Below are 24,063 nucleotides of genomic sequence, written 5' to 3'. Positions count from 1 at the left end.
TGTAAAAACCTGACAATATACCTATTATCGAGCGGTCATTTGAATGTAAAAGAATAAATTAATGCTGCTAATAATTAAAATAAAAGATTCTATAAAAAATAAAAGATTACAAAATCATAAGAAAATTATGGTAAAATAGACTTCGGTTTCTCAGAAATCAGTTTTTTATACATTGTATCATATATCAAAATATTTTTAAATTTTAAGAGGAGTAAGAACATATTTTGGAGCCCTTTTTTTCTATTTTTTCAATTCCAATCTCTTTTGTTTTCATTTTATTTCGAAATATTAATATAATAAATCTATATATACATATATAGAATGGGAGAGAGATTTCCTATAAAATCTTAACATCTAGCCGAAAAATTTGAGCCCATCCTGTGTAATAATTATCTCTCTTAGTCTGACTCTTCCCCTTTGACCGGTCCGGCATGGATGATCCTACCGATAACTATTAGTTGATTAAACATCAAACGCTTACTCGAAGAATTTCATTAATTAATTTAATAATTCAAGTACCCCTAATAATCACGTATATGATGTCATTTATTGGTTTCAGAATAATCGAACGTGCTTTACTCGAAAATGTTGTTACGTTATCGCCAACATAGCTCTTAGGTTCATTAGAGTACTCAAAACTCCTCAATCCGGCAAATGCCTTCGTTAAGGCGGAGATACTTTCGAGGAGGAAAAATATATGTGAGGATAATCTGTTTCCTCTTTTTTTTATTTCTCAGATTAGATTAGATTTTATTTATTTTTACACAATAAATGACATAATAAAGGATATAATTTTAATATACAAAATATATAACAATATATAAAATTTAAAACAAAATATAATTTGATGTTAATTTCCTGAGTTTATCAATGATTCTTTGATATAAAAACAAGCTCTAAAATTTATAAATAATTTTAAAATAAATAATATAGAAATTAATATTCAACAAATATGTATATTAATTTAGAATTGCCATTATATATGTTCTTTCGTAAATTTTCGTGTAATTTACAACAACAATTTTATATATAATTTACAATATTATTAATACAATTATACAATGTATAAATTATAAATAAAATACAATTATAATTACAATTATTTGTTATACAATTATAATTAGAGTATAATTTACAATTAATGATACTATCAGTGTCAAATAGATATATTCAATAATACAGATAATTGATACTGATAGTATTTATTTTCAATTCAATATAAATTTATACGTTGCATCAATTCATACATTATATAAATTTACATTATAAAATTTTTATTTTAATTTTTATTTTAATTTATATAAATTTATATAAATATTATTTATTATAATATTAAATTTATATAACAATATAATAAATATATTACAATATGTTAAATATATAAAATATATATTATATATATATTTATATATTTAAATATATAAAATAAAATGCAACACACATGTATATTACATTTTATTTTTACATAATAAATATATATAAATATAATTATATATAAATATATAATTTTTTATTTGTTAAAAAAGGTGTAGAATTTGCATATATGAAATTTTTGATTCGTCAAAAAAGGGTATGTATGTATGTCACTTTTAAAATTTTTATAATTAATTCTAATTTTTTATAATTTAATTTTTGATTTAGATTGTAAAAAATTAATAATTTTAAATTTTAAATTACTTATAATTTTTATTCTTTTAATTTTAATTTTTTTTTTTATTTTACCTAAAAATAATTTTATTTTATTATATCTAAAAAATAGTTTTAATTTAATTTTCAAAATTTGCTCAAAAATAAATTTAAGTTTTATATTATTTATATTTTATTTTCTTGTTTATTTTCCCAAAATTTTAATAATTTTAGTATTCTTTTAATTCCTAATAAGCATTTAATTCCTTAAGAATCTTAAGAAATTAAATGACTATTTTAAATTAAGATAGTCTTAATAGTTTTAACAACCTAATAGCTCAAACATCCTATTTTTGCTAGCTAAGTCAACGGGAATCCAAAGAGATTACCGAAATTTTGAAGGGAGTGCCCTAATCGCGTGTCCTACTCGCGTGTCCTACTCGCGTGTCCTACTCGCGTGTCCTACTGGCGTGTCCTGATTGAATGCATCGTTGCTTCCGTTGGGCCAGTTGGACCTACCTTTCGTTGATCCTGGCCATATTGAGTCTGGCTACATTTAGCCAGAGATGTAGTTTCAACCTCTATCAGAGATCAATAAAGGAGAAAAACTCCTTCCGTTGTCGGCTATCATCGCCGGTGCATGAGCGTAATTTTATGCTCATTTATGATCGTAAGACATTACGACAGTTTGTCACATGCATTTTAATATGACTTTAATTAATCTAATGCCAAGTTATCAATCACAATTAATTGATTAAAATAATAATATATAACCTTATTATAATATGTAATATTATTTATAATAATATTATATGTAATATAGATTATTTATAATAATAGTATTATTTATAATAATAATAATAGTTTATATTAAAAAGAAATTAATAATACATTTATGTGTTTTATATAATTTAATAGATTGATAATTTGGCTTTACATTAATTAAAATAAAGCTTTTATATAATAATATGGATGGACGGGCTATGAAAAATTAGAATAAAATTGGCGCAATATAAAAATATGTTATTACTATTTTATAATTAATAAAATTGCTGTTAGCGCCTTTTTCATAATATATAAATTACAATTTATCAATTAAACAAAATATTTTATATTTTTTCAATTTTTTTTAAATTTATACTTTGAATTATATCTATGTAATATATTTTAATACATATTAAAAAATTTATTAAAAGTTATTTGATTTAATTTAATCTAGCCCATCCATTTTGAGACAACGAATCTATCTACAATTTACATTTACATCTACAACATCTACAAATCCGTTATCTCAAAGTAAAATAAAGTTTATCACTCACCGGCACTGATGCGCAACAGCGGAGATTTGGTCTTGAGGCTACGTTGTCTGCAACACAAAGATATAAAATCCAAATTATAGCAACGCTTAAAATAATTAATATTTCAAAAAATTATTATTGTATACACCGAATTTTATATCCGATGCGTATAATAATAAGGTATATAAATATGCGTATAATAAGGTATATAAATATGAAATACTTTTATAAACTCTAAAAAAGAAAACTATCTTTTTAATTAAAAACTTTTATAGTAAGAGTCTCTCTCTTGTTTAAACTATTAAAATAATGATCAAATCAAATTAATGCATGTATGGGATTTATAAATAATTAATATACAAATAATAATACTCACCCTTGGGTTGCTCCGCCGGTGCAGGATGCCTCTCCTAGGCCTCCTCCTCCTCCTCTCAGGATGTCAGGGTCGCTACGTTGATCTGAACATACAAATAGGAGATGCAAATTGTAGTAATGCTCAAAATAATTAATATTTCCAAAAATTTATTATACGCATTGAATTTTATATTTGATGCATGTAATAATAAGCAGATTAATAAAATGATTTTATAAATTTTGAAAAAATCTACTAATAACTGTAATAATTTCATACAAAAGCTATTAGCTAAAAGTAGAAACTTTTACAAGATTATAGATTTTATATAAAAATTTGTTTTCTAATTGTCTTTTGTTTAAAATATATAAATAAAAAGTCAAATTACGTGATTAATTGCTTGATTTAAATTGTACACAATTAATAAATAATGAATATATAAATAACAAGTTACTTACCACAGGGCTGTTTCACCGATGCCCGATGCCTCTCCTAGGCCTCCTCCTCCTCTCAGGTAGATTCACACGCGCGATTCTTTAAACGGCACACCCGCACTTTTATTAAAAAATACTTCCGCACTTTTACGCGCGATACTTTAAACGAAACTCCCGCACTTTCGAATTTCGGCACGATCGAACCCCGTTTCACTCGAGAATCATACTGCGAGTCGACAAGTCGGGAATTCACGATTACTCCGAGCTAGGGTTAAGCGAGCAAAGGAAGAAGACGAAATCGATTGATGGAATCGACGCTCAATTCTTGTCCGCGCTTGTTCTCACCGAGGGCCGACTCGAACTTCATTAGGAACGATCACAGAGAACCACCAAGTTTCTATCATACAGACTGAAACTTACGCTTATCATAAGGCTGAGAGACGGGTCGAGAATGACGATACCCAAGTCCTAAGTGTCACAATTTAGATCACTTAGAAGATGAGAAATCAGCTTCTCTAGCGAGCGAAAATCGAACCTAATAAAACACAGCCAACTGTCCTCAATGCGATACAGTACAGCTGATAGACGGTACAAGATGAGGGAACGACGATTCAAAAATCGATTGAATTCTAACCGATTCAGGCCGAACCGTTCGTCGAAGCAGAGCGTGCCCCCAACAGCCAATTCTCGAACCGAAGTTCTTGATTAACCGCGCGATCATCGCATCTATATTATGCACGATCATACGTTGCTACGCGGCCGGCATTCACCTCAGCCGCGATACTGAGGCGTTTTAACGTTGCGTCTCCATTAATATATTAAATTTATTAATACATAAATATTTATATAATATATATAACATTAATATTGTATTAACGTTACCTAATATCATATAAAATTAATTATATTAATAGGGTATTAATATATTACCGATAGCAACGCTGAGAGATATCCCAGTTAGTCGGCAACGAAGTACGATCCTCGCATTGTGAAAACGGGATAGAAGTCCGACGCGAAGACGCGACGACGCGAAAACGCGGTTATGCGGTTACGCGACTCTCTCGTTGCTCGTACGCTCCGATGACGAACAACAAGGCAACGCACTAAAGTCTTCCACAGATGTGCGTGCCACATATGAGTCATTGTACGACTCGTGGCAATGCAGTATGGACACGCGACGACGCGAAAACCGTCCGCGGCACGTTGACGGAACCGACGCCGCGATAAGCCGTCCGCGGCACGATGACAGCACTAACGATACGACGAGCCGTCCGCGGCACGATGACAGCGACGACGGCGTTGGGTGCTTGGTTTCCCCTTCTCAGTAACCTCAGGAGGTCTTTAAGACCCTTAAGGTACCATCCGGGTACTATGCCCTCCCACCACGCCAAGGTTACACCCTGGGAGGGTATTATACGTATATAATTTTGTAAAATTATATACGTATAACGTGAGATTATCTATATCCCTTTTTTCTTTCGATTAAAAAAGATGCAATGTAAATATATTTTCATTCACATTCACTCACGAAAACACAGTTAATTACGATTAGTCGAATCATACTTTACATTGGCACTCGCGATCGTGGAACAATTACACGAAACATACGCTTTATTATATTGTAAAAAAGAACACGAAGAAAAAAATTTGTGATATTTACACGATGCCAAAATTATGCGTCACTCGTAAATTTGATGCTATCTCTATTACTGAATTATTATTTTTTATTTCTTATTTTTAAAAGTTAATTAATTGTTAATTATAATAATCATAACAAATTATATTTTAATATCTATCGCAATCGCGTTTAGAAAAGGAATTTGGAGCACTACTACTTTGCTGCTCGAGGGTCGATGTATTAATGATAACAAGACTGCAAAGTCGTAACACTTTAACAATACCGCGTTAATGTTTATACCGTCGAATGTTATTGACGTAACCGAAAATATATTATGACGTATATACAAGCGGAATAATAAATTATACAAATATTTTAAATTATAAATTAATTATTTATTAAACGATTAATATATCACGAAACTTATGTTAATTATTTTGATCTTTGACTATTTAATTATGCATTCTCAATCCGAATCATATTTAAAATGAAAAGCACCGCGCAAAATATAATTAAACTTTAAGTATTTTTAAAGAAATAATTATTGTTTATAAAGAAGGAGAAAAATCGCGATAAACCAATAATTTGCAATTTTAATGTCACATTGATTCTTGATATATATGTATATATCATACGCGAAATCCGCGCCTCGAGATTTATCATTGTGATATAATGACATATTATTTAAAGTATTATGTAAAAGATAATTAGTATTTATCATATTAAATTATTTTCCGATACTTGTCACAATTACATTTAGAAAAGAAATTTGACAGATTTGTCTCGCGCTCTACTACTTTACTGCTTGAGTGTCGCTGTGCGAATGATAACACGTAGGAAAGGACATTGAGCGTCTCACCCCACTATAGTTCTATTCGAGTATCTCCGTATAAATAACAAAGTCTTGATACATAAACAATAGCGCGCCAATGTTTACGCGGCCAAGGCCGACTACTTATGTTGAATGTTAACCGCTACCGAAATATTTTACGTGCTACAAAATATATGTGAAATATTAAATTATATAAGTATTTTTAAATTATATATAAATCAATTATTTATTAAATAATTAACTTCACGGAACTTATCGTTATGTTAATTACTCGGAATTGCGATTCGATTATTTTATTATACGTTCCCGATCCGAATCATATATAAATCGTCGAAAAGTCAATCAATAAAGCATCAAACAAAATATAATTAAACTTGAAATATTTTTAAGAAAATAATTATTGTTTAAAGAAAGAGAAAGATCGCGACAAACCAATAATTTACAATTTTAATTCTTGTCACTTCGATTCTTGATTAAATGTGTACTTATTATTACGCGAAATATTATTTAAGATATGTAAAAGATAATTATTTATCATAATTAATGATTTATCAAATTATTTCCCGAAACTTGTCGCGATCGCATTTAGAAAAGGAATTTTACGGAGTATCTCGCGCTTTATTACTTTACTGCTCGAGTGTTGTTGTGAGAATGATAACACGCAGGAAAATAATTTGAATATCTTGTCCCACTACAGCTCTATTTAAGTGTCTCCATATGAATAATAATAAAGCCATTATACGTAAACAATAGCCGCCAATTACGCCGCCAAAGCCAAATGCTATGTTAGGTATTGTTAATTCGCTATCGAAATATTTTACGTATTATAAAATATATAAATATTGAGTAATATTAGTATTTTAAATGATAGATCAATTATTTATTAAACGATTAATCTCGAAGCTTATCGTTATGTTAATTACTCGGACTGGCGATTCGACCATTTTATTGTACGTTCTTAATCCGAATCATATTTAAATCGTCGAAAAGTCAAACGATAAAGCATCGAGCAAAATATAATTAAACTTTAAATATTAAAAAAAATAATTATTATTTATAAAAAAAAGAAAAATCGCAATAAAACAAGAATTTAAATTTCTGTCATTTCAACATTTGATTAAATGTATATTTATCACGCGAGATACGCGCCTTGAGATTTATCGTTGTAATATAATTACGTATTATTTAAGGTGTGTAAATAATAAATAAATTATTTATTATATCAATTTATTTCCCGATATTTAACGCGATCGCGTTTAGAAAAGAAATTTGACGGAGCGTCTCGCACTGTTATATTACTATTCGAGAGTCGCTGTGCGAATGATAAGGGCGTCGTAACACGTTAACAGTAGCGCGCTAATGTTTACGTTGTCAAGGCCGAATACCATGTTATTGATAATTCGCAACCAAAAATATTTTACATACTATGACGTATACAAGAGGGTCCAAATATTCCGGACTTTAAAATTTTATAGGAAATTTAATTCTGAATAAAAAACTTTCTATAAACATAGGTCGAAAAATGTTTCCTCAAAAAGTTAGCGCCCAAAAATCACTAAAATCACAATTATTCTATACATTTTTATAAATATCAGGAAAAGTATGCTTCTTTTTAACGAAAAGTATCGAAAAAAAGTTGTAGAGAATTAAATTATCTTTTAAATAAAAATCAAAATTGTAGTGAGTTTCATAAGTTTTAGGATAGCTATTTTCAAATATATAAAAAAGTATTCTTTCAATTATCGACGGTTGAGCTCTTTAAAAATATTGCAATTAGCTCCAATCAATATTGAAAGAGACCGCCGTTTTTCGTTTCGCATGTTGCAAAAACTTGATAGTATATTTATCGTCGGACAATTATATGAACATTAAAGAATTTATTAATGCCGTTAATGATTAAAATTTCTTTGAGTTTAAAAAAACATGGCTGGAACTATAGGATAATATAATAATTATAATAGAATAGATCTCCGCGTTTTAGAAATCATAATTTTTTATATGTGCTATATAAAAATATATTCAAATATTGTGGGGAGGTAAATGTTTTCGCAAAAAATATCACCATTTGTTGATCAGTTTTACCTATTATCATTTATAAAAACATTTCTAAATAACGCATTTCATATTTTATACAACACATATATATTTTGTAATATTTTAATAATCTGAGCAGCTCTCATCGAGATATCCACTCTTAAAAAGGCACAGTAATACTTGCAAATATTGTTACTTCTTTTCCGCGATACTGATTGTTCGACTTTAAAGTCAAATAAAATAAAATTTGTATAGAAATGATTCTGTTTAGAATAATTTTTTTAACAAACACTAGAATTTGAATTCCTTTTTACCTTCTTTTGAAAATAAAGTAATTTGTTAATAATTGTATCTTAGCTGGTAAAACATCTACATTTCTTCTGATAAATCAACTTTTGTGTTAAAATAAAAATGTAGTAGGGTTTTCTATATTATCTTCATTTAGTAAGATCGTGTAATGTCTTGTAATTATTCGAATCTATTTATTGGTTGCAGATAAATGATGCTTTGTATAGATTTTCTGTAAGTTTAAGCCAAAATTTTTTAAGCTATCATATTACTTAAAATAAATATAAATATTATATTATAAAGAAAAGTTTATAAAATGTTTTTGATAAAAATTAAAAAAGTTAATTAAAAGACAAAATATGTCTATAATCTACTTAAAATTTTACAGAAAAATTTTATGTTCACAGATTTAGTATCAATACGTAGGATATAAAGGATATAAAGGATTATATACGTTCTTCTTACAAAACAAATGAATAATTTTTTTAAAAAAACATTTTTTTTTTAATTTTTTGTTAAACATATTATTTTAATATATATTTTAAAGAAAATATTGTGTTTATAAATGTTATATTTGAGAAAGATGAAATAATTTTATGTGAGATGAGATAATGAATTGCATGAAATATTTTAGCCGCCTTGAAAACGAAATATTTATAATTCATAAATCTTAATGAGAGTCGCGTATGTCCATGAGACTGTGCAAATTGCAAAAATTGATGTTTTTAATAGGATCCTAGTTTCATGTTAATTTATTTAAATTTTTATACGCTGCCGAAGGTAAGGGAGTTGATATCTAATACAATTTTAAACAAGTCGAATCAGTATCAATGTATGATTTAAATACGAAGTGTACTTGCATTAGCATTGCATTTCGATTAACTACGAATCAATTAATTACAAATAATTGTATAATAATTATTAGTTACGTATATATTGATGATATGATTGATTAGTTATATTTTAACATTAGTTATAAACTAAATAATTAATTAAATTTGTTTTTGTTATCATTGTATTATAATTACATTATGATAAATTGATTTCTTTGTATTACAACGTAATTAAGTTAAAAATTGTAATTAAATATCACTTTTTTTAATTGTATTAAATTATAAAAAATAAAACAAAGTATGTATATTAGAATTAAAAATAATAGTTAAAAAATTCATTTATAGTAAAAGAATTTTCGCGTATCTATTAGTGATGCAATTGCAGATATTTGCGAATGCCTCTCACACACAAAAATAAAGATAAAAATTGGCAACGATCAAATCAACTACGTTTCGAATCCTGGTGGAAAATCTACGTGAGAATTACCTCGATGACAGGTTGGCACAGTCGTCGAATTGTTGAAATTTGCAACGGGGTTCTTGCAAGCGTCCGAGCTTACTGGCACAATTTGTTGGGTCGCCCCCACTTGGCATATGAATGCAAGCAGACTGCAGTTCTCCAGGATTGCCGAATCACACACTGCAGAGTCCTTGTTTCCCTTAGCTGTTCTTCGCCGCATCCCATAGAGATTACTTGCTCACACAGAATGCATCGTACAGATCCACGGATATGCGAAGAATTCTAGATAGTAATATCAGCAAAATGAAGAATAATCAGAAACGTCAAGCAGTTGTTATTAAAAATTGCTTGTCAGACGAAATAATGCTTACAGTGATTCCTCTGGAAAAATTATCTTATCATTTAACACATACTTACAATTATCGCTCACACAATTTGTATGTATATTTTATTGTATATACTTTTTATATGTATTTTCCAAATAAAATTTTGAATATTACAATTATTAATATATATAATATTATATATTATTATATATATAACAATATGCATTATTTCATATTTAATAAAATCATTAATTAATATATTTGCATTATGTAAAATGCTTGGACGGAAAATGCTGTAGATTAACATATCACTAATAAATCTTTAATTAACTATATTATTTTTTAATTAAAGATTGTTATTTAATCAAGACAGAATGGAAAGTTCTTTAGCTAAAATAGAAAGATTTCCAAACTCGTCGGCTGAATATTAATGACCCATAATAGTTTTTAAATGAATTTAATCAAGCGTTCTCTTGATTTCGCGCTGAATGCAAAATAAATTTAATTAAACCGATTGTTGATTGTATTTAATTGTCCCTCTTTTTAAGTTTAATTTCTCTTGCAATAAAATACGAGCACCGTAATCAACATTTATTGAAAGAATATTTTCGGTTCTCTGAAAAGAACGTGATTTCGAGAGCGGAATTAATTAAAATTTCCGATGTGCAAGGATCAAGGACGAGAAAAGTTGAGTGTCACTGATCGGCATCACAATGGTGGAAGAAATATGTTTGCGCTATACTGTAAAATATTTGTAGGGACACATATTGATGGAGATATTTTCATCTTTACCGAAGTTTGAAGGCGCGCAGACACCTGAATCAACACAACAAATACAGTGCACTTTTCCGCGGAAGCAGCTCGCATTTTGCAAAGCCGCTGTTGATTCTGACAGATATTCGTCCGAAAGAGTCTGTCAAACAAAGCTCGAAACTTTCGGGGAAGATTCTATTCCGACATTGCAAAATAAAGCCAACTTCCTTCGCTACAATCATAATAAAGCAATCTATTATCACGCTCGCGCCACGCACTTCAGTCGTAACTATGAAATTTATAAGGACAATTCTTCAAAGTTTTAATTAATCAAAACAGATATTAAGGAATAAATTAATTAATATATTCAACATGCGTATACTGAAAAAGCTATATTAACACGTTCATTAATTATATTATTGCGACAACATCTTAAGTTCTTAATTGATTTGAATGACAAATTACTATTGATTACTTATTAATTCATTAATCTTTCTCCCTTTTTTTTCTTCCTCTATCTTTTTTTTTTTCTAAAATAATTGACAAACTTTTTTATCATTCCTTCAAGAAGAGGCTCAGCAGTGTATCACGGATTATGATCTCGGTGCTTCTGTAATAAAAGGGATACTCGTCTCCGTGGTCGCGGAGAAAGCCGGATCACAGTTTGGAAATTCTATAGCGATAACTCGATTTAAACTGAGAGTCAACTCCTGCCGTTGAAACATCGTGAACTGTGTCGGACTTGAAATTAATAGTAACTTCTGTGCTCGCGAGCGTATCTGCTTTGACTACATATACGAAGCAAAATCTCGGCGGTAATACGAAGGTAATTTCCATCCAGGACACTTTGACTCCAATCAAGTTTCTGCGCTAAGAGCGAGCTAGCTTTAAATTTCCCCATCTCAGGTATCTAACTTTTACCAGGTCACTGAGCGTTTCTTGAAAAGTATCCGATCGTTATTTCATCTTTCATGTCTTTTATATTCATGCAAAATTTTGTAGTTTTTTTTATCCCTATTAATGAGCGATTGACGCTATATATCTCTGTATCAAATTTAATAATTAATTACATAGTAATAACTTTTAGCTTGATATGTCAGCTTAATTACAATTATCAGGAACTTTTCACTTTTCCAAAGAAAATCTAATTTTTTTTTATTAAATATTTATACGATTTTTTTCTTCTATGCTGAATGCAATTTTATATTAGCATCATGTACACAATTAAAAAAGCAATTATAAGACTGTTTGACTCTCTGACTATCTGAGACTATCTGCTTCCTCATCTTCAATCTAAAATGATGATTACATTTTATTTAAGTCATACATACAATTATCAAAGTTGCAGATAAAATTATATTTACATCATATTTGCATACACAAAGAAAGACATCCGCGGATGTCCATAAGCTGTCTCGAATGCAAGATCGATGGCCCAATCGCGTATTTTTCCGGCTTGTATTTCCTCGGATTCTAATTCTAGTAACGCCACCTGACATTTTTCACCTCGATGTTCTCGACTCAATCACATACATATACATACATTTACATACGCACACACACACACACACACACATATGTGAATACCTGTCACGTACACGTTGGACAGCAGTAAATCGGTCGGGCGAATTCACGGTTTGAGACCGAAATCGCGAGGCGTAGGTAGGATAACGGCGATGATGGTGATCCAAGGAGATTATTGGAATTTTGCCAAGTCCCCTTCAATATGGGAGCCCCAATGTCAACCACCCACCTCCATCTTTTCACGTTTATCCGATCGTTCGACACACGATGTATAACTCACACAATGGGCAAAGGAAAAATATGTCAGCTTGGTAAAAAGCACAGGTGATAGGAATACTCGCCTTTATCGTTGAAGGGCTTTCGCGATGGAATTAAGTTTATATCCTGTGTGAAGGGATGTGCGAACAGAATCTTTTGGGATAAAGCGGCACGTCGGGGTTTGACAACGCGTGTAACGCACGATGGCAATTAAATTCCAGAACATGACGTTTTATATAAAATTTATTAAACTGTCACGCATTCTGTTCTTTGTCGTCTTTAAGTTGTTTTTCTTCTGTAAAAAAATATTATAATTCATGCTGTACGCTTCAAGCGGAAGTTAATATTCCTTTGATAAACGGTTCTTCGGTATTTCGGTATATCATCCCGTTGCTACCGATCCTTAAAACGTCTATAAAGATTAACGACGAGAGAACTAAGAGAAGAAAGAGATCTCAATCTGCGTCGGGAACGAAGCAGCACGGATTGATCTGACAATTTCTGGGGCACGTCCATTCAAAGTGCCCCGCGCTATAACGATCCGTCTCATGGATTAAGAGAGGAATTTAATTCTTGACAAACAACCCGCCCAACTTTCCCGAGTCCCTTTTTCCTCCCGTTCCCGGCGCCGGCGTCTTTCCACCCATCACAACCTTTTTTCTTATACGCCGCGAGGGAAGATTGGCATTCAAAGTCCAAAATGATAAATGAGCTACTCCGAATCGAAACGAACCACTTTATTACGCCTGTTTTACTCGGTCCAGAATATCTTATTGTTAGATATCCGGAGTTTAGAACCGAGCTCGTCTCTCTGTCTCTTTGCCTCTCTTTCTTCTTATCGTAACCTTAATTTATCAATACGTCCGCGCGCTATCGAAAGCCGGATATTTCGTACCGGTGGTTTAAAGGGATCGCGGTACGGTGGTTAATGTGCCGCATACAATGCCACCGATCCATTGTTTTAGCTAAGGAACATCCATTGCCTCGCTCCCGGTGCTTTTCACCGCAGCTAGCTTAGTCTATACCATAAAATGGAGGGTCTAGGTTCATGAGCGACATTAAATTAAATTCATGTGAGGGTTGCCCCGTACTATCCTTATCTACTAGCCATATTTTCGATATCATTGTAATATCAAACTTTTATTAAAGAAAAGTTACATTTCTACGTGAAGTACACACAATTAAAATCAAAATTAATGAGATTTTAATAAATATTTAAAGGCTAAGTTTCCATATTTAAAACGAAAGATTCTAATATATTACATTACAATATATTTGATGTATAAGATGTTTAGGAAAGAGGATTAAATTGCATATTTTTCAAATTTTACTTTACATATCTTCTCGCAGCTCAAAGTTTTCCGATAATCGTTATTTAATCGTTATATAACATTCAGAAAACACAAAGTTACGGTTCAAATATTATTTATGTAAAATATCTATCACATCATGAGAGCGTCACGAAGAATTTTTTCTATATAACACTAAGAAATGCTCTCTTATTGGAGAAATAGATTACGACAATTAATGACCTCTATCTAACACTCGCATTTGTTCTTATTTTAGACGTTTGTCGACATCGCCGTAAATTAGCCAATTTTTCAACGAGATAATCCGAGCAGCAATAATATGAATAATTATTTTGCATTATATTTATAATAGAATTTACTATTCAGAGAGATTTCACTGTGATCTCAAAAAATGAAACAATTAATTTTGAACAATTATTTGATCTTATTAACGACTCACGAGCGCTGAACGATTTTTAAATAAAATTTTCCCCCACGTTTCAGATACAGAAACAAGAAAAATTGAGATGTTTAAGTTGGTGAATAAAATTTGAAATACATAATATTTATGGGAAGCAATATAAAGTTTCCTTTAATGCTCTTTTCAAATAATATTTCTATATCTCTTTAAAAGTCAAGGTAAAATCTAAATATTTTTAACTTTTAATGATTTTGTATGTGCACACAAAAATAAAACACAATTTCTTATTCAATATTTCTATATATGATATATATATATATTATTTAATAGTATCTTAGCTATGATATCGATCTGAAATTATTTTCGGGAATCATTCTTGAGAGACGGATCATCGATGGCGGCGTCTGACGAGCATGCGTAGTAGAATGATCAATTTCTCAATCGATAACTCCCAGGTCCATTCAATTTCTTTCGATTCCCGCCACATTCCTTGCGCGGCTTTATCCAGCTGTTGTCTTACTACGGTTACCGTATCGGCGATTCGCACGCGCGCAAGATCGGTCCAGCTTTCTGCAGAATCCACCCCGCCCGACGCGCGAACCACTTTTCCCGGATGCTCCTGTCCCTTTCTTCCTCTCTCTCTCTCTCTCTCTCTCTTCCCTTCTCCCGCGGGCTCTTCTCGCCGCGTCTAGTGGCGCGCACCCGGTGGCGCCATCGAACGACCGAGATATCCCGGCGCGTCGCACCCCGTTGCGACAACTACCTCGACGGTGCCCGCCTTCAGTCGTGGGTGCAGTGCGTGCGAGTGTGCAGCGGTCCCGAGAGCTGCTGCGAGAGACCGGCGTGGCTTGGAGTGCGCGCGAAGTTAAGGCCAGTGTTAAACTAACGTCGTCGTCGACGTCGACGTCGCGGGCATCGCTCGGGATTCCCGCTCACCATCCTCGGGATCACCGGACAGAGGGGATTGTTCCAGGCGCCTCTGGAACTCAGCGCGGTTCCCGGTAGGCGTGATGCACATCTCTCCGAGGGATCTGCCGCGGATCTCCTCGCGTTCGCCACGCATTTGAGGAGAAACGGACGACGCGAATTTACGCGGAGGTTTGTGTGCTTTTCTCGAAAATTTGTTTGCGTCAATCGTCAATATATACGCAAACTTCACATCAAGCGTAAAAAGTAAATGTTTTTTTGAATTGCTCAAATCTGTTGCGCAAATCTGGATTTTCTGGATTTTAATCTAATTTTGTAAAGCATATTTTACTAATATTTGTTATAATACTTGTCGTAATAATTGCAAACATAAAACTTTTAATTATTAATTTTTAACATGCGCTAATGTAAATTTTTGCCGCGCGAATTGAAATTTTCGTAATGGCGAAGGACGATTATTCGTTGTACGTGTTTTAAGAATGCTGCGAGATAAAGTTAAATACTCATCGCGCAAAAACGTAATAATCGTAGGAAAGCAGGGTTCCCAAATAAAGACAAGTACTCGGATCCACGCGAATAACGGTTCAAAGGCGCGTAAGATATAATCGCGAGTAATTAGAGCAAAGTTGCGGGAACGGTTCGCGCTCTCGGCAGCTGCCGCGCTAATCTCAATTCGCGTAAACTTTAATCGCGCAAAGCAAGAGCGGACGGGGTAGAGAGAGAGAGAGAGAGAGAGAGAGAGAGAGAGAGAGAGAGAGAGAGAGAGAGAGAGAGCGATTCGCGATCTTACGCGTGACGTTTTCACGGGGACGACGGCGACGGTGCGAGTCTGGATGCGCCGCGGGATCGTCTCTAATCGCGAGATTCGATCAATTATCGGATATGCTTCGGATGCACGAACACGATGTGACGCGCGGCGTGTCCTTTTTATCCTTATCATTCCGCATCTCTCTCGCAACGCCGGATTCAATATCCTGAGCCGTGCAAAATCCTTTCCATTGTGTCCGCGCTCCCTGAAACTTTCGCCCGGTATTTCAATTGGAATTGCGCGGCGATTTTTATCCAAGTTTAATAAACGCTCCTATTCTGAATATCATTCACAAAGAATTTTCAATATCCCTGCGGGATTCTTTCGATCGTGCTATCACTTCTCATCCCGAACATGAATAATTTAGTTTATAAAATGGTTCTGCCTCTTTTCTTACTACAATATAGTTATATTATTTGAAAATGAAGCAATAAATTATAATAATTTAAATATATTATATTATTTAACTTTATTACATAATTTGTAAGAATTTTTTTTTAAATATATTTGCTATGACATTTATTAATTCTCATCAACGCGGTCATTTTTTTGTAGATACTCTCTCGTGGAAAGAGGAAGGTATTATTTATTATCTCGATTCGCAAATATACTTTGCGTTTAATGGTGATTGGAATAATGGATTATCAAAAATCCCGAGAGCTTTAACGAGCAGATCCACGTTCGACAGATTCTCGTTTAAATATTCATCGTCGGTGCAAAGTACATTCTGTGTCTTTTCAATTATGCGTCCCAATCGAAATGGCCGGATGCGCGATATCGTAAAATCCTTTTCGGTCGAAAGAGCTAATGGATTGTCAAGAATAGAAACCTTCACGTGGCTTTGCGATCATTGCCTCGGTCGTTCGATACGAACACACAATCGAATGTTTCCAATTCTATTACACGCGGACCATGTTTCGTCCTCTCTGCCAAAACTGAAATAGTTTCGGAGATAGACGTCGCCGAAAACAACGTGTCATTTCCACACGATAACCTTTTAATCCGCGATCGCATCCACACATCGTGCGGACTACGCTGTTATCGCTGTCGATCATCGACATCGTATCATAATCATCGAATGTCGAGTCTCGTCAAACAGTGTTTTAAGTTTTGGTTTCATCCATACTTTACATTAATTTTTAAAAACTTTTTTTATGACTACTGTATTTGGACATTTTATATATCTTATAATCCAAATTATAAAATCGCAAAAATAAGTATATTATATGTATTTATTTACAATAAATACACATAAAAGACAAAGGAAAAACACATAAACACACATAAAAGAAAAAGGAAAAACAAAGCGCCTGTGCACGCGAAACATCGATAGCTATTATTGCTAAGAACATAATTTAAACGTTCTATAAACTCTCTAATCTTAATAACAAAATTAAAAATTTTGATCAGACTAATTATTATATGTATTTATACATAAAGGCACTAAACGCACGCATCGATCGTGCGAGCATGTTGTTTTAATTTCAATGAAAAAAATTTTAAACGTTTCGCACTATAAATGCAAATAGGCGCGAGAAAAGCTATTGCCTGATATAGAATCGTTAATCTTACAGTATCCTGATATGGATTGCCATCCGAGTTCATTGTTTCGATTTCCATCGAATTCGCTCGCGCACTAAAAACAATTCTTATTCGGAGGCACTCGAGCGATCACAAAGAGCGCTTTAAAGTAATTTAGTTTTCCGATAGAAAAATAGAAAGGAAGTAGTGTGAAACGAGGACGAAGCGAACTTTAAAGTATGTTGAGCCGTAGAGATGTTTTAAATCTTTTTGGATTGTACGACTGAATTGCGCTCGATACGCGAATTACGCACGTTTTAGGGTCAATCAACGACGGATTCTCTCACAAATCTTTTCCCACGAATGTCTTGTAGTATTTAAACGTTTTGTCTTTTATGTGTATTTATTGTAAATAAATACATATAATATACTTATTTTTGCGATTTTATAATTTGGAGTATAAGTAAGATATATAAAATGTCCAAATACAGTAGTCATAAAAAGTTTTTAAAAATTAATGTAAAGTATGGATAAAACAAAAACTTAAAACACTGTTTGACGAGACTCGATATTAATATTTATTTTTCAGATGTATAATATTTCAAGTATAAGCATCGCTCGATATATATTTTTTTATTTGTCTCTGTCTCGAAGACTCTTAATGGCTTAATTAAAAAATCCAGGTGTTAAGTAACTCGGGTATCTCGGATTTACTAAGCCCGTACTTACCATTGTGAGTCTCTGCTGGGTAGAATCCTTTTGATAATCATGAAACAATAAATTAAAAAAATATTTTCACACATACAGCGCCAAAAATGCCTTATTTAGAATCAACATTTATTGATTCCAAAATATTAGCTGCGTTTATATTAGCTTCATTTTCTCTTGTTTTCTGCATATAATTATTACATTTGCGAAACAACATTTTCATATATTGTCTTAATCAAATGTGTTCTTATTCCAGAAATAGGAAATGTAGAAATCAGAATTTCACAAATATTGAAAGCAATACTAAAGTTATACCATAAAAACAATTGGAGTTATTAAATTGAAATTGTTAATTTCAACGTGTGTTAGCAGAACCGAATTTAATATTGAATAAACGTTCTTGGTGCTTATGCCAACTTTGTCTCGGTCTAAGATAGATTTCAGGTTGATGATAACGTCGTGAGATCGGTTCTCCTCGGTATGCTAATCCGAAATAATATACCGTTGACCCAGTTAGCGGGACGCAACAGCAATTAGATATTCGCGCGGCGGCAGACGAAGTGGGACCAGGGCTCTGATCGATCCTTCCTTCGTCGTCGGGGGTAATATGTAGGTACTCGCGTAAATTCCCGCCGTTCATATTCGCGTTATTATGATACATCAACCGCGTACATCGAAATTATGGCAAATTATACGGAACCGTTCATCTGAGGGGGAGAGATTCTATCCGATTATAGCGTGAAATCTCGGTATAATGATTTGATAATATAATCTTATATTTATTGATCTTATAGGTAAAGTATTATAACAGTTTGGAACAGTGATAAACAGGCTTTGGAGATTCGTGAGTAACTTTTTTTTTTATATTTTTAATTTTTCTAGTTACACTTTTTAAATATATTTTCTTCTTTAGTTGGAAATAATCTGCGTATCTCGCATGTAATATATATATTAGCTATCAAATGTCTTTAAAGATATATATTTTTTTTTATATCTTTTCATTATTATATAATAATTATTATAAGATACATTTGATCAATAAAACTGTTTATTCGAATTTAATTATATGCTCATATATATATATATATATATATATATATATATATATATATATATATTTCATTAAAAATAAAACAAAAAGCTCTTTGTAGAGAAGCTATATTTGGATCATCTACTGCAAAATATTAATTATGTAGAAATGATATCTTGACTTAAAAGTTGCCTCTTCTGTAAATAGAAAAAATTTCGTAAAAAGTACAAAAGCTTTTAAAGTATTGTTTCATTAGCGTTCTACTTTCTCGACTAACATCTTTGTTGCATAGTAGGATCAGGTAGACGCATTTAAATTGGTACACATTTTTTTATCTCAGAATATATTAAAGTTTTAAAATATCCTTGAGACGTAAAGAAATAAAAAAAAAAAATAGTAATTAAAATTTTTTTTGCTTTCCCCTTTTTACTGGTTTTTATATTATAATAAATTAATAATCACGAATATGTTTCCATCTGAATTGTCATCCGTAACAAATGTATTATTATTCATTATATTTGGATTATATTTTGCGATAATGCAAGAAGCACATGCAAATTACCACGGTAAACAAATTATTTATTTATATATTGCACGTTAATATATTAAATTATATTATATTCATGTACTACAATTGCAGACCTTTTGGAATACCTGTTTCGGATTTTTAAAAAATATGTAAGCTCAAAGCTTATCATATTAAAAACATGTTATTGTAGAAACGTCAACAGTGATTGATCTGAGAACGATATTAAAATTAATATCTCGCGATATTTAATAGATGAAAAAAAAAAGCTTACACTTTGCTTATATTGTAGTTACATTTTCCGCAATGCGGAAATCTCAGGCACTCTCGAGCCTGCTTGACCGAATCAGCAATGTCCAAATATCAATTTCCCATTTGTGCGAATATCGACGATATAACGCTGCTATCAGTACCACGAAGGGTGAGGCAAAATCCTGGCGGATAATCCTAATCGTCGAAACGATGCAACGTTTTATCCGCTAATCCCATACTGGACGTCTACGACGATCGAATCAGATTGATGTCGTATATCGTTTAGGATTTATATCTAGCCATGAAGGGGAGTTTTATATCTGATCGCGAGTGAAAGGGAGGGGGAAGCTCGCAGGAGTGTGTGTGCATTCAAAATAGAATTTTTAAACAAGTCAACAAAAATTGAATCTCAGCTGAGATGAAAAATGATTTGAGATTCTCTTATTTATATAACTGTATTTGTATAAAATCTGAGATTTTTAACATATTAAAATTCTTCCTTATTTTAATGCATTTAACATCATTTTAAAGTCTATAAAATATTATTGTTTATGTATTTAAATTATTATATATTTTTATTTAATTATTATATATTTTATGTATTTATAGAAAAATAAATGAATATAAGAGAATAATTTGCTTCAGGTCAGTCAAAGTATTACGATTGAAATATTAAGATAAAAAATTATTCTCAAATTTCCAAAACTTTCAAACGTAGACAGTACGCAATTCAATATGTATCATTAAAATGGAAAATCCAATCATACCATCCAGCAATACCGCGTATTTACTACGCGATGCGGTCGTAAAATTTAAAAGTCGTGAAGTGCCGCTGGGTTCGTAATTGTCGCAATTTTCTCTCATGTAACACTCTCCTCGTTTATGTAGCAGCAAAAAAAGAAACAAAAAGCCGTTTTCTACGCATATAAAATTAATCGGCTAGCTTGTTTAATCATAGCATTCGCGATGATAATTGTCGCGATATAGATCGCGTTATAACGCAATCAGACCCATTCTATTGGTTTGACTTCGTTAAATTTCTGGCTGGAATGCCACTGCGCAAACATCTCGCGATTTGCGAAACATGCGATCAATCCGTTTCGTGACGGGGTACGATTTGCGGCCGCGAATTAGCGGCTTAATGCGCGTTGAAAATCAACGCCCAGACCATGCCAAGTGTCGGCTTGCCGTTAATCGGCCCGATTCCACGTGAGCACTTTAATATCGTTACGCATCGCGAGATCGTTTGCCCTCATTTATTTCCGATTTACTATTCGTATCGCAACAGTATACGCTTAGGATTATGATTACGGTTGCATTTCCGTTTATATATTATACGCATTAAGCTTTATTGTATTATTATATTAATATTCATCACGAGAGAGATAAAGAAAATCTCTCGGAGAAACATTTTGCAGCTTTTGTTTAAAAAAAAAAATAAGAGACTCAAAGAAATTAAAAATTTTTAGAAATAGCAGAAAACGTTTTTTATACTGAGCAATATTATTTTTGTATTCAACACTGCGAAATTTTTTGCGCGAGGGAGAGAAGCGGAGAAGAGAGAGGATCGTGAACTCGTTACTCGTATCCATAAATCCGCCTGCGGGCCAAGTTGTATAGTTCCCAGTCCATGGTGTGGTATATGGTGGGAATTGCACATACCGTAACGAAATGTAGTCTGGCAAGGTGTAATACAACAGCCCAACATAGAGTTTCGTTCACGCGTATGCATGGCGTACTAAAATTTATGCATTCTCTTCTGACTAATTTCGAAGCCATCATGTAGATATGTTTCAGCAAAAATTTAAAAAAAAGTCATCTATTCTCAATTTTTTAATTAAATTTCGAGTGCAAATTTTTCTAAATAATCTCTCTTTTTAATTGAAATTCAATATACAGAAATTAATTAGCAAACCAATTAAAAATACGAATCCAGGAATTTTATTACGGACCTTAATTAACCTTTAAGATTAAAAGTTAGTAATAGAATTGTATAAATTAATTAAACTGTATTTTATCTTAACGCGAAACACGGTCGCTAAATAATAAAGTAAATAAGAGAGAAGTTCCCAAGCGGTATTCCTTTGCGAAGAAAGATGAACAGCAACTAATTTCCATTTTCTTATTACTTAGATACGTGGATTCGTGCGGCCGGAGGAAAGGCAGAAAGGGGCCAGGCGCGTCTTTTATAGTGGAGGATTCGGGGGATCATGATGTCCCCCATAATCGGGGAAACGCTGCGCGTATGGTTCCTCTCGGCGCTGGTCGTTCACGGAGCCGTCGCCGGGAATCCGGACGCGAAGCGCCTCTACGACGATCTGCTATCCAATTATAACAAGCTCGTACGACCCGTGGTGAACACCTCGGATGTGCTGCGCGTGTGCATCAAGCTTAAGCTCTCGCAACTCATCGATGTGGTAAGTGAAAAAACTTTATTTGGAAAATTTTGCAAAATTTTGCAAAATTCCTCGATCATTTTTGTGTCGTCGATTTACTCTCTATGGGAGAAGATAATCCGATATTTGATCAGTACATTTAAATAATCATCAATGAGACATTATATGAATTCAATATTGCAATAATCGACAGTTTGCTGGAGTATATATATATATATATATATATATATATATATATATATATATATATATATCCTAAATGATTATAGAGAGAGTTCAAACGCATAATTGGCAGCTATTTATCGCAAATTAAAATGTTTCTATGGCTTGAAACGAATCAACCACGATATATTGCTATTATAATATTTTAAAGTTCAACTTTTCATTAATATTAATATTAATTTAATATTAATAATATAATATAATATTAATAATATTGCTATTAATATTAATATTAGCACGTAGAATATTTCGTATAAAAATTGGCCGTAAATAATAATATAATTTGAGAGAGAAGATAATTCTTCGTAAAGAACTGATTATGAAAATATTATTCATAAGTCTGAAAGTTTTTCTATAAATTTTTTTCCTTTTTTTTTGTCAAAACTTTCACTCTTTCAATTATTTTTGCCGTGTATGGCGTAATTTTTTTTTTTTTTTAATTATTTAATTTTTGCCAGATTCGTTAATTTATTATTCTTTTAATTGCAAATGAAGTAATCTATTTGTAAAATTTTCTTCTTTCCATTTATCGAGAATTACTGAATATTAGTTATCTGTTCTCAAGAGAGTACTTGTAGAAAATGTTTTAAACTTTGCTAATATTACAAACGATCTAAGACGATGATTAAACTTGCGTAAGCATAATATATTAAAGGGCGCGTTATGGTTATTATAAAATCAATAGCTTGTAAAGTCTACGGGCATTCTAATATAGCCAATTTGCGATTTAGGTTAAGATAGTCCTCTGAAAATTACCGTAGAAATTGTCGCAAAGGAAAATGGCATAAAACTTAAGTAATTGGAATAATTACTTGGTCAAACTTTGACGAAAATTTTAATCAATGTTATAATTGTCAAGATTGGGCTTATTAAAGTTGGATTATGAAAGCGTAAAAAAAAAAATTTATTAAAAATACATTCGCTCTTTTTTATTTATTATACGTAATTTTCTCGAAAAGGTTCTTAAAAGTGCCACTTAATTCTATTAGAAGCGATACTATCGTGTGATAATAATTAATTTGTAGTATTAATGAATCTACAGAGATATTTGTGATATTCAAGACTTTCTGCAGGCAGACGAAATGTAACGCTTGATGGCTTAAAGGATTATAACAAAGCATGTGAAATTAGCAAATATGCAGCGTAACTTTGGATTAATACGTTTACATTTTTAATTAAGATGATAAGTACACGCGATAAACGGAGGATAGAGAAATATCTTTCTGTTCATTAACTCTGCTCGTGTGTTTAATTCTTGCATCTGTCTAATAACAAAGCACTTGTGGCCGACAAGTTATGTGTAAATTAATGAAGAAAGTCATCAAGT

The 24,063-nt window shown here is 31.9% G+C and overlaps 1 protein-coding gene and 1 long non-coding RNA gene across 2 annotated transcripts in view; one reads left to right on the top strand and one right to left on the bottom strand.

The window, feature by feature from the left end:
* Positions 1 to 2,852: 2,852 nt before the first annotated feature.
* LOC126857972 (uncharacterized) lies at positions 2,853 to 4,433 on the bottom strand. The gene is made up of 3 exons (XR_007688575.1): positions 3,735 to 4,433; positions 3,301 to 3,382; positions 2,853 to 2,992 (listed from the first exon to the last, which is right to left on the bottom strand). It is a non-coding gene; the product is annotated as an uncharacterized LOC126857972 (long non-coding RNA).
* A 10,790-nt stretch (positions 4,434 to 15,223) lies between these two features.
* The window catches only part of LOC126857932 (acetylcholine receptor subunit alpha-like), a 151,439-nt gene continuing 142,599 nt past the window's right edge, over positions 15,224 to 24,063 (top strand). Inside the window, exons 1-2 of the mRNA XM_050607844.1 lie at positions 15,224 to 15,444; positions 22,252 to 22,535. Of these exons, the coding sequence (XP_050463801.1) occupies positions 22,329 to 22,535 (207 nt within the window). The 5' untranslated portion in view covers positions 15,224 to 15,444; positions 22,252 to 22,328. The remainder of the gene's footprint in view (positions 15,445 to 22,251; positions 22,536 to 24,063) is intronic.

This window comes from Cataglyphis hispanica, chromosome 23, assembly GCF_021464435.1.
Source record: "Cataglyphis hispanica isolate Lineage 1 chromosome 23, ULB_Chis1_1.0, whole genome shotgun sequence".
Lineage (NCBI taxonomy): Eukaryota > Metazoa > Arthropoda > Insecta > Hymenoptera > Formicidae > Cataglyphis > Cataglyphis hispanica.
This window is presented reverse-complemented; position numbering and strand designations above follow the sequence as displayed.